Source organism: Cherax quadricarinatus, unplaced genomic scaffold, assembly GCF_038502225.1.
Source record: "Cherax quadricarinatus isolate ZL_2023a unplaced genomic scaffold, ASM3850222v1 Contig66, whole genome shotgun sequence".
In the NCBI taxonomy this organism is placed as follows: domain Eukaryota; kingdom Metazoa; phylum Arthropoda; class Malacostraca; order Decapoda; family Parastacidae; genus Cherax; species Cherax quadricarinatus.
In genome coordinates, this window is record NW_027195092.1 from 27,501 (window position 1) to 44,696 (window position 17,196).

The window sequence follows — 17,196 nt, forward strand, 5'->3', positions numbered from 1 at the left end:
TGGTTAATAGGGTTTAAAGTCTATCTACTACACCAGGGTCATTATGACTGGTTGGTTGGTTAATGGGGTTTATAGTCTATCTACTACACCAGGGTCATTAAGGCTGGTTGGTTGGTTAATGGGGTTTAAAGTCTATCTACTACACCAGGGCCATTAAGACTGGTTGGTTGGTTAATGGGGTTTAAAGTCTATCTACTACACCAGGGTCATTAAGACTGGTTGGTTGGTTAATGGGGTTTAAAGTCTATCTACTACACCAGGGTCATTAAGACTGGTTGGTTGGTTAATGGGGTTTAAAGTCTATCTACTACACCAGGGTCATTAAGACTGGTTGGTTGGTTAATGGGGTTTAAAGTCTATCTACTACACCAGGGTCATTAAGGCTGGTTGGTTGGTTAATGGGGTTTAAAGTCTATCTACTACACCAGGGTCATTAAGACTGGTTGGTTGGTTAATGGGGTTTAAAGTCTATCTACTACACCAGGGTCATTAAGACTGGTTGGTTGGTTAATGGGGTTTAAAGTCTATCTACTACACCAGGGTCATTAAGACTGGTTGGTTGGTTAATGGGGTTTAAAGTCTATCTACTACACCAGGGTCATTAAGACTGGTTGGTTGGTTAATGGGGTTTAAAGTCTATCTACTACACCAGGGTCATTAAGACTGGTTGGTTGGTTAATGGGGTTTAAAGTCTATCTACTACACCAGGGTCATTAAGACTGGTTGGTTGGTTAATGGGGTTTAAAGTCTATCTACTACACCAGGGTCATTAAGACTGGTTGGTTGGTTAATGGGGTTTAAAGTCTATCTACTACACCAGGGTCATTAAGACTGGTTGGTTGGTTAATGGGGTTTAAAGTCTATCTACTACACCAGGGTCATTAAGACTGGTTGGTTGGTTAATGGGGTTTAAAGTCTATCTACTACACCAGGGTCATTAAGACTGGTTGGTTGGTTAATGGGGTTTAAAGTCTATCTACTACACCAGGGTCATTAAGGCTGGTTGGTTGGTTAATGGGGTTTAAAGTCTATCTACTACACCAGGGTCATTAAGACTGGTTGGTTGGTTAATGGGGTTTAAAGTCTATCTACTACACCAGGGTCATTAAGACTGGTTGGTTGGTTAATGGGGTTTAAAGTCTATCTACTACACCAGGGTCATTAAGACTGGTTGGTTGGTTAATGGGGTTTAAAGTCTATCTACTACACCAGGGTCATTAAGACTGGTTGGTTGGTTAATGGGGTTTAAAGTCTATCTACTACACCAGGGTCATTAAGACTGGTTGGTTGGTTAATGGGGTTTAAAGTCTATCTACTACACCAGGGTCATTAAGACTGGTTGGTTGGTTAATGGGGTTTAAAGTCTATCTACTACACCAGGGTCATTAAGACTGGTTGGTTGGTTAATGGGGTTTAAGGTCTATCTACTACACCAGGGTCATTAAGACTGGTTAGTTGGTTAATGGGGTTTAAAGTCTATCTACTACACCAGGGTCATTAAGACTGGTTGGTTGGTTAATGGGGTTTAAAGTCTATCTACTACACCAGGGTCATTAAGACTGGTTAGTTGGTTAATGGGGTTTAAAGTCTATCTACTACACCAGGGTCAATAAGGCTGCAGGTCACCTGGTCACCACCAGTCAAGAATACTTTAATACCTAAAATACTGATTAATTTAAACTACCAGTGTATATACACTGAGATATACACCTCTCAGTGTATATACACTGAGATATACACCTCTCAGTGTATATACACAGTGTATATACACTGAGAGGTGTATATCACAGTGTATATACACTGAGATATATACCTCTCAGTGTATATACACTGAGATATACACCTCTCAGTGTATATACACTGAGATATATACCTCTCAGTGTATAAATAATGAATAAGAGAGTGAGAGAGAGAGAGAGAGAGAGAGAGAGAGAGAGAGATAGAGAGAGAGAGAGAGAGAGAGAGAGAGAGAGAGAGAGAGAGAGAGAGACAGAGAGAGAGAGAGAGAGAGAGAGAGAGAGAGAGAGAGAGAGAGAGAGAGAGAGAGAGAGAGAGAGAGAGAGAGGGTACATAAACAACAATATAGGTCACTTGGGTACTTCCTGTGTGGCATTTTTCTGGTGCCAAAAAGTGCCAGTCGAACAGAAAGGTTGAATGAGTTGACCTGGATAGATGGAATATATAAGTGACTAGACTTGGAGGCTGGTCATCACTCGTCGTTCCACCTCCTCGCATCACACACTCCTTCTCCAGCTCTCACCATGAAGTGTTTTGTGAGTTGTGTGTGTTATGTTGCTGATGAGACAGGGTGTGGTGCATGTGTGTGTGTGTGGCTGGGAGTAATAGGCTGGTTGATCGGGTTTTGGGGCACCAGGAGGCCTGGTCCGGGAGCTAAGGAAGGCCCTCCATGGTAGACGTCAGGTTGACGTCGGGTAGACGTCAGGAAGATGCCAGATTAACTACACATTTGTATTCTAAGTAGATACAGACGGAAGTGTCAGTGTGTATCTACTGGTATACACACACACACACACACACACACACACACACACACACACACACACACACACACACACACACACACACACACACACACACACACGTGATAACGACATATAAAATACTGAGAGTTATAGACAAGGTGGACAGAGACAGGATGTTCCTGAGATGGGACACAGCAACAAGGGGACACAGCAACAAGGGGTCACAGCAACAAGGGGACACAGTAACAAGGGGACACAGCAACAAGGGGACACAGTAACAAGGGGACACAGTAACAAGGGGACACAGCAACAAGGGGACACAGTAACAAGGGGACACAGTAACAAGGGGACACAGCAACAAGGGGACACAACAACAAGGGGACACAGCAACAAGGGGACACAGCAACAAGGGGACACAGCAACAAGGGGACACAGCAACAAGGGGACACAGCAACAAGGGGACACAGCAACAAGGTGACACAGCAACAAGGGGACACAGCAACAAGGGGACACAGCAACAAGGGGACATAGCAACAAGGGGACACAGCAACAAGGGGACACAACAACAAGGGGACACATCAACAAGGGGACACAGCAACAAGGGGAAACAGCAACAAGGGGACACAGCAACAAGGGGACACAGAAACAAGGGGACACAGCAACAAGGGGACACAGCAACATGGGGGCACAGCAATAAGGGACACAGTAACAAGGGGACACAGCAACAAGGGGACACAGCAACAAGGGGACACAGTAACAAGGGGACACAGTAACAAGGGGACACAGTAACAAGGGGACACAGCAACAAGGGGACACAGCAACAAGGGGACACGTCAACAAGGGGACAGAGCAACAAGGGGACACAACAACAAGGGGACACAACAACAAGGGGACACGTCAACAAGGGGACAGAGCAACAAGGGGACACAACAACAAGGGGACACGGCAACAAGGGGACACAGTAACAAGGGGACACAGCAACAAGGGGACACAGCAACAAGGGGACACAGCAACAAGGGGACACAACAACAAGGGGACACAGCAACAAGGGGACACAGCAACAAGGGGACACGGCAACAAGGGGACACAGCAACAAGGGGACACAGCAACAAGGGGACACTGCAACAAGGGGACACAGCAACAAGGGGACACGGCAACAAGAGGACACATCAACAAGGGGCCACGGCAACAAGGGGCCACAGCAACAAGGGGCCACGGCAACAAGGGGACACAACAAGGGGACACGGCAACAAGGGGACACAGCAACAAGGGAACACAACAACAAGGGGACACAGGAACAAGGGGACACAGCAACAAGGGGACACAACAACAAGGGGACACAGGAACAAGGGGACACAACAACAAGGGAACACAACAACAAGGGGACACAGCAACAAGGGGACACAGGAACAAGGGAACACAACAACAAGGGGACACAGCAACAAGGGGACACAGCAACAAGGGAACACAACAACAAGGGGACACAGGAACAAGGGGACACAGCAACAAGGGAACACAACAACAAGGGGACACAACAAGGGAACACAGGAACAAGGGGACACAGCAACAAGGGGACACAGCAACAAGGGGACACAACAACAAGGGGACACAGGAACAAGGGGACACAACAACAAGGGGACACAACAACAAGGGGACACAGCAACAAGGGGACACAACAACAAGGGGACACAACAAGGGAACACAACAACGAGGGGACACAACAACAAGGGGACACAGCAACAAGGGGACACAACAACAAGGGGACACAACAAGGGAACACAACAACGAGGGGACACAACAACAAGGGGACACAACAACAAGGGGACACAGCAACAAGGGGACACAACAACAAGGGGACACAGCAACAAGGGGACACAACAACAAGGGGACACAACAAGGGAACACAACAACAAGGGGACACAACAACAAGGGGACACAACAACAAGGGGACACAGCAACAATGGGACACAACTGGAAACTGAAGACTCAGATGAGTCACAGGGATGTTAGGAAGTATTTCTTCAGTCACAGAGTTGTCAGGAAGTGGAACAATCTGGAGAGTGACGTAATGGAGGCAGCACCCATACATAGCTTTAAGAAGAGGTATGATAAACCTCACGAAGCGGGGAGAGTGACCGGGTAGCGGCCAGGTTAAAAGGGTTTGCCAGAAACTGTGACTCGATACTCCGCAACCACAACTAGGTCAGTACACACTCACATATACAATATATATATATATATATATATATATATATATATATATATATATATATATATATATATATATATATATATATATATATATATATATATATATATATATATTCTTGGAGAATAGGGGAAGAGGTTTGATCCGATGAAGAGGAAAGGGACAGTATGAGATAGTGACCTGCATGTTAATCATTCTTGGTGATCAGCGTGTTGACTGTGTTGTGTGTCAGTCCTGTTTACTGTTGCCCCGTTGTTCCTGTTCAACGGGAACTTATTAGGTCATTTAAGGACGGAGGGTCGATCCTGCAACTTTTTTTTTTGCAGTGACCCAGTCGGGTTTACTGCTTCTGGGATGTCATCATGATCCACTCTCACTCTCAGCACACACACACACACACACACACACACACACACACACACACACACACACACACACACACACACACACACACACACACACACACACACACACATATATATATACAAGATTTGTTTGTATGTTTGTGTGTGTATATATATATATGTGTGTGTGTGTGTGTGTGAGTGTGTGTGTGTGTGTGTGTGTGTGTGTGTGTATGTGTATGTGTGTGTGTGTGTGTGTGTGTGTGTGTGTGTGTGTGTGTGTGTGTGTGTGTGTGTGTGTGTGTGTGTGTGTGTGTGTGTGTATAAATTACCAACAACATTAGACCTACGACTAATCCTTGTGGGACCCCAGTTGTAACTGATAACCCACTCAGATTTAATCCCCATTCAAGCAAACTCTGCTTTCCTGATAGTCAACCCCAGCTTCTCGATCCACGAGAGAAACATACCTCTGCAATACCATGAGCTGCCACTTACCCAGCAGTCTTTCCTGTGATAGTCTGTCACAAAAGTCTTGCCACAACTTGAATAGGAAATATCGTAGAGTTTATAGTGGGCCACTGACTGAAATATTTAACTGAAGAAGGTCAGTAATTTCCTCTGTTACAAACGACCTCTTGTGTATCCATGCTGAGAATAAATCTTGCTCAGTTATGAGTGGTTTACCGGGCAGTAATTTGATGATAGGGACTTATCAACTCATATGATGACAGGAGTAACATTGGATATTCTCTGCATCTCTGGCACTCTACTTGTTTATGTTGGTAGGTTAAAGAGGCCTTGTTAGTGCCTCGCTAAATGTCACTTGGCACTCGTTAAGTACCCTTGAAGACAGTTCGTCAGTGCCAGGGAAGTTAATTTGATTTATTGTGTGTACATGTGTGATAACCCTGTTGCTGGTAACTGTTAAATTCCCTTATACAGGACATGAAGTTAATAATGATAATAATAATAATAATAATAATAATAATAATAATAATAATAATAATAATAATAATAATATAATAATAATAATAATAATAATAATAATAATAATAATAATAATAATAATAATATTTATTACTACCAGTACCTGACACAACTTATACAGACCATAATAATAATAATAATAATAATAATAATAATAATAATAATAATAATAATAATAATAATAATAATAATAATAATAATAATATTTATTACTACCAGTACCTGACACAACTTATACAGACCATAATAATAATAATAATAATAATAATAATAATAATAATAATAATAATAATAATAATAATAATAATAATAATAATAATATTTATTACTACCAGTACCTGACACAACTTATACAGACCATAGCTGACACCTATGACATACTACTATATAGAAAGTTCCTTGTTATGTACAGCATTTCCTGCATATTAGGTCAGTTTTGTCCCCAGGATGCCACCCACACCAGTCACCTAACACCCAGGATGCCACCCACACCAGTCACCTAACACCCAGGTACCTACTTACTGCTAGGTGAACATGGACAACAGGTGTAAGGTGACTAACACCCAGGTACCTACTTACTGCTAGGTTAACAGTGACAGTAGGCGTAAGGTGACTAACACCCGGGTACCTATTTACTAAATGAACAGTGGCAGCACGTGTGAGATAACTAACACCCAGGTACCTACTTACTGCTAGGTAAACATGGACAGCAGGGGTATTAAGGAAACACGTCCTGATGTTTCCAGCCGTACCGGGGAACGAACCCCGGACCTCAGTGTGTGAGCTGAGTGCGCTACCAACCCAGCTACGGGACACCACAAAACCTGCAAGTGCTTGCGATACAAAAATATGAAAGTGGAACACTGCAGCAGGCCTACTGGCCCATACTAGGCAGGTCCCTCTCTAACCCAAGCCCACCAACAAGGTATCTGCCACAACCCACTTCCAGCAGTACCCTAAAACAGGGTTTTATAACCCAATTAACTAACACAGTAATTATTTAGACCTAGTTTTAAACAGGCCTATTTTGGTAGATAAATGGTTTAGAGAAACGACAGGTTGATAAATTAGCCACATGTACAACACCTGTGTCTCCATAGACTGGCTTCCTCAGTCCAACACAGAAGGTGTTTGAGGTAATCAGTCCCTCAGTCTAGACAAGATTTCTTTTCTCAAATAATCTTTGTTCCTCGTGTTAACCTGGGATTCACCTGCCACTTTCAACCCTTAACCTCACTCAGCCTTTCTTGTGGCTTTCTAAATACCTTTCTTGTGGCTTTCTAAATACCTTTCTTGTGGCTTTCTAAATACCTTTCTTGTGGCTTTCTAAATACCTTTCTTGTGGCTTTCTAAATACCTTTCTTGTGGCTTTCTAAATACCTTTCTTGTGGCTTTCTAAGCACCTTTCTCTCTTTTCATATTAGACTATTTGTAAACACAGTGATTTTCTCCTCTTCTTATGCTCCTATACATTTCCCTTCTCTCCCAAGATATGTTCTAGCCTCTTCATCAATTTGGCATCAATTCTGATTGATGTACTTTCATTCTGGTAATATATATATATATATATATATATATATATAAATATATAAATATATATATATATAAATATATATATATATATATAAATTTTTTTTTTCAACAAGTCGGCCGTCTCCCACCGAGGCAGGGTGACCCAAAAAAGAAAGAAAATCCCCAAAAAGAAAATACTTTCATCATCATTCAACACTTTCACCACACTCGCACATTATCACTGTTTTTGCTGAGGTGCTCAGAATACAACAGTTTAGAAGCATATACGTATAAAGATGCACAACATATCCCTCCAAACTGCCAATATCCCAAACCTCTCCTTTAAAGTGCAGGCATTGTACTTCCCATTTCCAGGACTCAAGTCCGACTATATGAAAATAACCGGTTTCCCTGAATCCCTTCACTAAATATTACCCTGCTCACACTCCAACAGATCGTCAGGTCCCAAGTATCATTCGTCTCCATTCACTCCTATCTAACACGCTCATGCACGCTTGCTGGAAGTCCAAGCCCCTTGCCCACAAAACCTCCCTTACCCCTTCCTTCCAACCTTTTCGAGGACGACCCCTACCTCGCCTTCCGTCCCCTACAGATTTATACACTCTCCATGTCATTCTACTTTGATCCATTCTATCTAAATGACCAAACCACCTCAACAACCCCTCTTCTGCCCTCTGACTAATACTTTTATTAACTCCACACCTTCTCCTAATTTCCACACTCCGAATTTTCTGCATAATATTTACACCACACATTGCCCTTAGACAGGACATCTCCACTGCCTCCAACCGTCTCCTCGCTGCTGCATTTACCACCCAAGCTTCACACCCATATAAGAGTGTTGGTACTACAATACTTTCATACATTCCCTTCTTTGCCTCCATAGATAACGTTTTTTGCAGTTTAAAAACTGTAGTGTAAAGCACCCTTCTGGCAAGACAGTGATGGAGTGAATGATGGTGAAAGTTTTTCTTTTTCGGGCCACCCTGCCTTGGTGGACCACCCTGCCTTGGTGGACCACCCTGCCTTGGTGGACCACCCTGCCTTGGTGGACCACCCTGCCTTGGTGGACCACCCTGCCTTGGTGGACCACCCTGCCTTGGTGGACCACCCTGCCTTGGTGGACCACCCTGCCTTGGTGGACCACCCTGCCTTGGTGGACCACCCTGCCTTGGTGGACCACCCTGCCTTGGTGGACCACCCTGCCTTGGTGGGAATCGGCCAGTGTGATAATATATATATATATATATATATATATATATATATATATATATATATATATATATATATATATATATATATATATATATATATATATATATATATATATATATATATATATATATATATATATATATAACCACAGGGGGAGTTCAGTGATAGCTCTAGGCCTTTCGTGTTGCAATCAACGCATTATCAGGAGCTTGCAATGTTACTTTAAATGCTAATCTGGTCACCTTAAATGCCGATCTGGTTTTAAATGCTAATCTGGTGTTGTTTATCAGGTGCTAGTGTTTCTGGGTCTGGTCGCCCTGGTTGCTGCACGACCAGACAAGGACCTTGATGACGACTTCCACCAAGAACAGAACATCGATGATGATAACACCATCACTGGATCATACAGGTGGGTGTTATAACCTGTTGTTCAGTGGAACACTGCTAGTTTTAGATGTAGCAGTGTTATTCCCCGTGTTCTAGAAAGCAACGGTGTTATTCTCTGTGTTCTTATTAGCTAGCTCTAGACACCAACATTATCCCTTGTGTTCTTACTGGCTAGCTCTAGAAACCAACAGTTATCCCCTGTGTTCTCTAGAACGTTGTTCAGAAGAACAGTGCTAGTTCTAGAAACCATCGATGTTATCCCCTGTGTTCTCTAGAACGTTGTTCAGAAGAACAGTGGTAGTTCTAGAAACCATCGATGTTATCCCCTGTGTTCTCACTCTAGAACGTTGTTCAGAAGAACAGTGGTAGTTCTAGAAACCATCGATGTTATCCCCTGTGTTCTCTAGAACGTTGTTCAGAAGAACAGTGGTAGTTCTAGAAACCATCGATGTTATCCCCTGTGTTCTCACTCTAGAACGTTGTTCAGAAGAACAGTGCTAGTTCTAGAAACCATCGGTGTTATCCCCTGTGTTCTTACTAACTAGTTCTAGAAACCAACAGTGTTATACCCTGTGTTCTTACTAACTAGTTCTAGAAACCAACAGTGTTATCCCCTGTGTTCTTACTAACTAGTTCTAGAAACCAACAGTGTTATACCCTGTGTTCTTACTAACTAGTTCTAGAAACCAACAGTGTTATCCCCTGTGTTCTTACTAACTAGTTCTAGAAACCAACAGTGTTATACCCTGTGTTCTTACTAACTAGTTCTAGAAACCAACGATGTTATCCCCTGTGTTCTTACTAACTAGTTCTAGAAACCAACAGTGTTATCCCCTGTGTTCTTACTAACTAGTTCTAGAAACCAACAGTGTTATACCCTGTGTTCTTACTAACTAGTTCTAGAAACCAACAGTGTTATCCCCTGTGTTCTTACTAACTAGTTCTAGAAACCAACAGTGTTATACCCTGTGTTCTTACTAACTAGTTCTAGAAACCAACAGTGTTATCCCCTGTGTTCTTACTAACTAGTTCTAGAAACCAACAGTGTTATACCCTGTGAAACTAGTTCTAGAAACCAACGATGTTATCCCCTGTGTTATCCCCTGTGTTCTCTAGAACGTTGTTCAGAAGAACAGTGCTAGTTCTAGAAACCAACAATGTTATCCCCTGTGTTCTCACTCTGGGTCAGGGTCCTCAAACTTGTCAACACATCGACCCCAAAGCATTTAATATCTAAGAATAATTAAATAAATAGCACTTCTATGATATTACAAATAACAGCAATAGATAATAGTCTTATAAAAGTTAGATATTTGAACAATCTTTTACTAAAACTCTAATAAATATAAAATATGGTGACTGATGTTTGGTAATGAGAGGGACGCATCTGGTGGTCTCTATCCACTCTAGTGATTAATTAATGGTCTATATTGGAGTGTAACGTAGGCCTATGTTTATCCTATGTGCGGGTTATTTGTGTATTGTGTGTGTGTATCCTCCCCGGGAGAGGGGAGATGAGAGATAAGGGGGAGAGTGGAAGGTCACGGATTGATACATTACGCTGGTAGAAGCCATTTTCCTTCGGTAGCCAGAGACAGGTTTGTTGTTGGGGGGATATAGGGCCACTGATAGTATACGCCGTATCGAGCCCAGACGGGCCATGTTGTTGTGGTTTATAGGGCCACTGACAGCATAAGCCGTATCGAGCCCAGACGGGCCATGTTGTTGTGGTTTATAGGGCCACTGACAGCATAAGCCGTATCGAGCCCAGACGGGCCATGTTGTTGTGGTTTATAGGGCCACTGACAGCATAAGCCGTACCGAGCCCAGACTGTTCATGGCAGAGCATGAGACCCGTGCCAGGACCTCGAGCTTGGCGATCCCTATACATTTACTTACCCCTCTTTTTACCCCTAGCCATTTATCCACCCCAGTTACAGTCCCATCGACCCTTACGGGTTGATACAGACCACTTTTGGGGGTCCTTGTAAGTCTAGAATGCTGGTCAGTAAAGCAGTGTTAGTTCTAGGAACCAAAATGTGGTGTCACCGTGTGTTCTAACACCTTCCTTCTTTGCAGCTGGACTTCACCCGAAGGGGTTGAGTACTTCGTGAAGTACATCGCTGACGGTGATGGCTACCGTGTCTTGGAGTCCAACGCTGTGCCTGTCACCGCTGACGGCGTCAGAGCTGACGGCACCCAGGGATCCTTCACTTCCTCCGAGGAAGATAGGAAGTAGTGGGACTCACCCCTAAGATAACCTGCGATATCCTATGATGTCCTACGATGTCCTACGATAGTCTATGATGTCTCTGATAGACTTGTGATGTCCTACGATAGCCCTGCGATGCTCTACGATATTCTACGATAACCTGCTATGCCCATCGATATCCTACGACATTCTACGATATCCTTCAACATCCCATGACATCCTACGATATCCTTCAACATCCTATGACATCCTACGATATCCTTCAACATCCTACGACATCCTACGATATCCTAAGGGTCTCAAACAGTGCCTAAGTGTACCTAAGAGTATCTAATATCTCCTTAATGGAGCTCCAACCCTTTACTCTAAGGGGTAAGGGATAGTACCCCTTACCCCTTATTTCCCAGAATTACTTAAATTCTCGCCCCTGAAATATTAAGTATTTAATATTATTTATTAATTTATAAGGAATTTTTATGACAAATAAAAGTTAATATTTTTGTCTGTGTATTTTTTACTACCTGACGCAAGCGAGATACTGGAGGAGCACTGCAGGAGGACTACTGGCACATACAAGGCAGGTCCTTATCAAAACCACCGCTACCCAGAGTAGTGATGTATCGGATATCCGCATCCGCGGAACATCCGCACGAGTTCTTACATCCGCATCTGCATCCGCATTTTGCTATAAACAGATATCCGCACCTGAATCTGCGGAACATCCGCACGAGTTCTTACATCCGTATTCGCATCCGCAAAACGAGTGAAACATCGTCATGCGCATCCATGGAACATCCGCACGAGTTCTTACATCTGTATCCGCATCCGCAAAACGAGTGAAACGTCGTCATGCGCATCCATGGAACATCCGCACGAGTTCTTACATCCGTATCCGCATCCGCAAAACGAGTGAAACGTCGTCATGCGCATCCGCAGAACATCCGCACAATTTCTTACATCCGTATCCGCATCCACAAAATAAGACATCGTCATACACATCCACATCCACGGATATCTAAATTTTCACATCCGATACATCTCGAACCCAAAGCTGCCAAAGGTTCTAGCGTTCTAAAGGACAAAGGCAGCAGAGACTCCAAAGGAAGAGCCGTTGTTGTCGTATATTGTTATGTCAAAAGTGGAACTGAGCCGCGGGGGCGTCGACCCCTGAAACCTTCTCCAGGTATACTCCAGGTATTGCTAGCTCGATGGCTAGTACACTCAGCTCACACACTGAGGTCCAGGGTTCGAATCTCCTCTGGTACGGCTGGAAAACATTACGGACGTGTTTCCATAAGATACCTGCTGTCTATGTTCACCCATCAGTGTAAAATAGGTACCTGGGTGTTAGGTGACTGGTGTGGGTGGCATCCTGGGGACAAAACTGACCTAATTTGTGGGAAATATTCTGCATAACAAGGAACTTTCTATGTCATAGGTGTCAGCTTTGGTCTTTATAAGTTGTATCACGTACTGGTAGTAAATAAAAATATTATTAAAATACTGACTCCAGGATGAGGGACTGATTACCTCAGACTCCTACTGACCTTCACCATCCTTCTTTGTAGAGGACTGATGAAGTCACTGTGTTTAATTTATCACCTTGTTGGTTCTCTGAACCATTTACTAACAACCTCTCGTGCTCATGTATTTATCTAACCTGAATTCGAAGCTACCGAAGGTTTTAGCTTCAGTGACACTGCCAGGTAGACTCACTACTAGGTTTTACCTGGAGTTTACCTGGAGAGGGTTTCGGGGGTCAACGCCCCCGCTGCTCGGTTTGAAACCAGGCCTCATGGTGGATCAGGGTCTGATTAACCAGGTTGCTACTGCTGGCCGCACGCAAACTGACGTACGAACCACAGCCCGGTTGGTCAAGTACTGACTATAGGTGCTTGTCAAGTGCCTGCTTGAAGACAACCAGAGGTCTTGAAGACAACCAGAGGTCTTGAAGACAACCAGGAGTCTTGAAGACAACCAGGGGTCTTGAAGACAACCAGGAGTCTTGAAGACAACCAGGGGTCTTAAAGACAACCAGAGGTCTTGAAGACAACCAGAGGTCTTGAAGACAACCAGGGGTCTTGAAGACAACCAGGGGTCTTGAAGACAACCAGGAGTCTTGAAGACAACCAGGGGTCTTGAAGACAACCAGAGGTCTTGAAGACAACCAGGGGTCTTGAAGACAACCAGGGGTCTTGAAGACAACCAGGGGTCTTGAAGACAACCAGAGGTCTTGAAGACAACCAGAGGTCTTGAAGACAACCAGGAGTCTTGAAGACAACCAGAGGTCTTGAAGACAACCAGAGGCCTTGAAGACAACCAGGAGTCTTGAAGACAACCAGGAGTCTTGAAGACAACCAGAGGTCTTGAAGACAACCAGAGGTATTGAAGACAACCAGGGGTCTTGAAGACAACCAGGGGTCTTGAAGACAACCAGGAGTCTTGAAGACAACCAGGAGTCTTGAAGACAACCAGAGGTCTTGAAGACAACCAGAGGTCTTGAAGACAACCAGGGGTCTTGAAGACAACCAGGGGTCTTGAAGACAACCAAGAGTCTTGAAGACAACCAGGAGTCTTGAAGACAACCAGGAGTCTTGAAGACAACCAGGAGTCTTGAAGACAACCAGGAGTCTTGAAGACAACCAGGAGTCTTGAAGACAACCAGGGACCTTGAAGACAACCAGGAGTCTTGAAGACAACCAGGGACCTTGAAGACAACCAGGAGTCTTGAAGACAACCAGGATTCTTGAAGACAACCAGGGGTCTTGAAGACAACCAGGAGTCTTGAAGACAACCAGGAGTCTTGAAGACAACCAGGAGTCTTGAAGACAACCAGGAGTCTTGAAGACAACCAGGGACCTTGAAGACAACCAGGAGTCTTGAAGACAACCAGGAGTCTTGAAGACAACCACGGGTCTTGAAGACAGCCAGGGGTCTTGAAGACAACCAGGAGTCTTGAAGACAACCAGGGACCTTGAAGACAACCAGGAGTCTTGAAGACAACCAGGAGTCTTGAAGACAACCAGGAGTCTTGAAGACAACCAGGGACCTTGAAGACAACCAGGAGTCTTGAAGACAACCAGGGACCTTGAAGACAACCAGGAGTCTTGAAGACAACCAGGAGTCTTGAAGACAACCAGGGGTCTTGAAGACAACCAGGAGTCTTGAAGACAACCAGGAGTCTTGAAGACAACCAGGAGTCTTGAAGACAACCAGGAGTCTTGAAGACAACCAGGAGTATTGAAGACAACCAGGGACCTTGAAGACAACCAGGAGTCTTGAAGACAACCAGGGACCTTGAAGACAACCAGGAGTCTTGAAGACAACCAGGAGTTTTGAAGACAACCAGGGGTCTTGAAGACAACCAGAGGTCTTGAAGACAACCAGGGGTCTTGAAGACAACCAGGGATCTTGAAGACAACCAGGGGTCTTGAAGACAACCAGGGGTCTTGAAGACAACCAGGGTCCTTGAAGACAACCAGGAGTCTTGAAGACAACCAGGGGTCTTGACAACCAGGAGTCTTGAAGACAACCAGGGGTCTTGAAGACAACCAGGGGTCTTGAAGACAACCAGGAGTCTTGAAGACAACCAGGGGTCTTGAAGACAACCAGGGGGTCTTGACAACCAGGAGTCTTGAAGACAACCAGGGGGTCTTGAAGACAACCAGGAGTCTTGAAGACAACCAGGGGTCTTGAAGACAACCAGGGGTCTTGAAGACAACCAGGGGTCTTGAAGACAACCAGGGGTCTTGAAGACAACCAGGGGTCTTGAAGACAACCAGGAGTCTTGAAGACAACCAGGGGTCTTGAAGACAACCAGGGGTCTTGAAGACAACCAGGGGTCTTGAAGACAACCAGGGGTCTTGAAGACTGTCAAGGATCTATTGGGGTATGTATGGTGGGAGACAGTTGAACAGTCTTGGTCCCCTGACACTGTGTTGTCTCTCAGTGTACTCGTGGCACCGCTACTTATCATTGTGTTAATGTTACATCTCCTGTCCAGTCTTTTGCTGTCATAGGCAGTGATTTCTGTGTGCAAGTTTGGTACTAATTCCTCTAAGAGTTTCCAAGTGTATATTATCAAGTATCTTTCTCGCCTGCGTTCCAGGGAGTACAGGTGAAGGACCTTCAACCGTTCCCAGTTATTTAGGTGCCTTATCGTACTTATGTGTGCCTTGAAAGTTCTCTGTACATTCTCCAGGTTAGCAATTTCACCAGCGTTGAAGGGGGCAGCTAGTATACAGCAATATTCCAGCCTAGAGAGAACAAGCGATTGGAAGAGAATCATCATGGGCATGGCGTCCCTAGTCTTGAAGGTTCTCATTATCCATCCTATTATTTTCCTGGCAGATGTGTTAGATACATTATTGTGATGTTTGATGGCGAGATCCTATACTGTTCCACTCATCAACTACTCTATTTCCAAACCAGTACTTTCCTATATCGTTTCTAAATTTAAATTAGTCATATTTAAATCCATTATTTCGGGTTCTTGAAGGGACATCCTCAGGACGTTATTTATGTCCCCTTTGTTAAGGGCAGTCTTCCGTTATACTTCGGTCATGTCTTCCCTCTGTCTTCGTCTTACAAGACACTAGTTGAAATGACTTCAGTCTTCGTAATAATGTTGGTAGAATTACGGCCAATATGTTGGGTAAAAGGGCACAAGTGTAACTAGTGTGACATTTCCTTCTGGCTTTGTTAAGGCAGTACAAACAATACGGTTTTGGTTTGGTTGATTCGTCAGGAAGTGCGTCCTGACGAGGGTGTTAATCCTAAGACGATCCGTCTGAGGATCTCGGAGATGCCGATGTGATTCAGGTGTTCCAGGGCCTTGATCAGGGTCTTGCTATAGTCCCTCATGGGTTCCACTGCGAAACATGTTATGCTCAAGAACTGGGTGAGGCATCAAGCTTACTATGCATCGAGAGGCAGGTCTAGTGGGTAGGGTATTAGTATGCCTTTTGATACCCTCTCTATGGATTTAAGTTCCGTTAGGTCAAGGGGCGATTAGAAGTCGTTCACCTTCTGGAACACTATCTTCAGGCCATATTTCTTCTGGAGGTGAATTATAGCAGGATACTGGGCATCGTGGTATCCTTTGTTTATCAATCTGAATGTGTTGTCTGATGGTCTGGCTTCCCGATCTGAGACAAGGTAACGTTGTGTCTCCTTTGGGACTTCGGGGCACCTGCTGCCTGACAGCCTTTTCCATCCTATACATCTATGGTTGGGATGCGTGCTGCATCCCTCTCTCATTTCCCAGGCTGTTTCCTTGCAGCATCTTCGTGGGAACTGTATCCTACATTTCCCAGTTGGATTCCGAGGCTAAGTCTCCTGAATATCGTGACCTCTTCCTCTCATGTCACAAGACGATGTGATGTGGCCGGGCTTCTGGGTTATTGTTCACAGCCTTGACGGGACACGGCCTGGTTCGGGTCTTAATCATCAGATAACCGGTCGGTGGTGCAGCCTGCAGGCTGCAAGCAGGATCCATGGCCGCAGCTGCACTGAAGTACTCACCTCAACTCAACTTGCCCTCATTCTACAGAGTGCAACTCTCTGGAGAGAAAGAGTGGGTCACGCAGTCACCTTGACCATTCCCGCAGTGAGCAGTCATGTCAAGTGGTATACCCTTTACAGCCCTTTGGTACGGTGACTTTCAACTCCAGTTGAGCCATTTCTGGCACTCAGGCAGCAGCCCGAGTGCCAGCACGACTCAGGAGATTCTCTGGAGGTGTACTGAGCATCTAAAGTCACCTATCCTGCCGTCTTAATTGTTGATGTGACAACTGAGGGGCACAGAAAGATATATATGGACAC

At 44.5% G+C, this 17,196-nt stretch overlaps 1 protein-coding gene across 1 annotated transcript; it reads left to right on the forward strand.

Annotated features, from left to right (window-relative positions):
• Positions 1–2,164: 2,164 nt before the first annotated feature.
• On the forward strand, positions 2,165–11,676 carry LOC128701069 (cuticle protein 16.8). Its single transcript, XM_053794616.2, has 3 exons — positions 2,165–2,273; positions 9,065–9,183; positions 11,241–11,676. Exons 1-3 carry the CDS (start codon positions 2,262–2,264, stop codon positions 11,398–11,400), a joined length of 291 nt encoding a protein of 96 aa, XP_053650591.2. The 5' UTR covers positions 2,165–2,261; the 3' UTR covers positions 11,401–11,676.
• Positions 11,677–17,196: the final 5,520 nt, after the last annotated feature.

Coding starts and splice junctions, on each gene's coding strand:
- LOC128701069 (XM_053794616.2), top strand. Junction 9,184..11,240: donor ACCATCACTGGATCATACAG/GTGGGTGTTATA, acceptor CCTTCTTTGCAG/CTGGACTTCACCCGAAGGGG.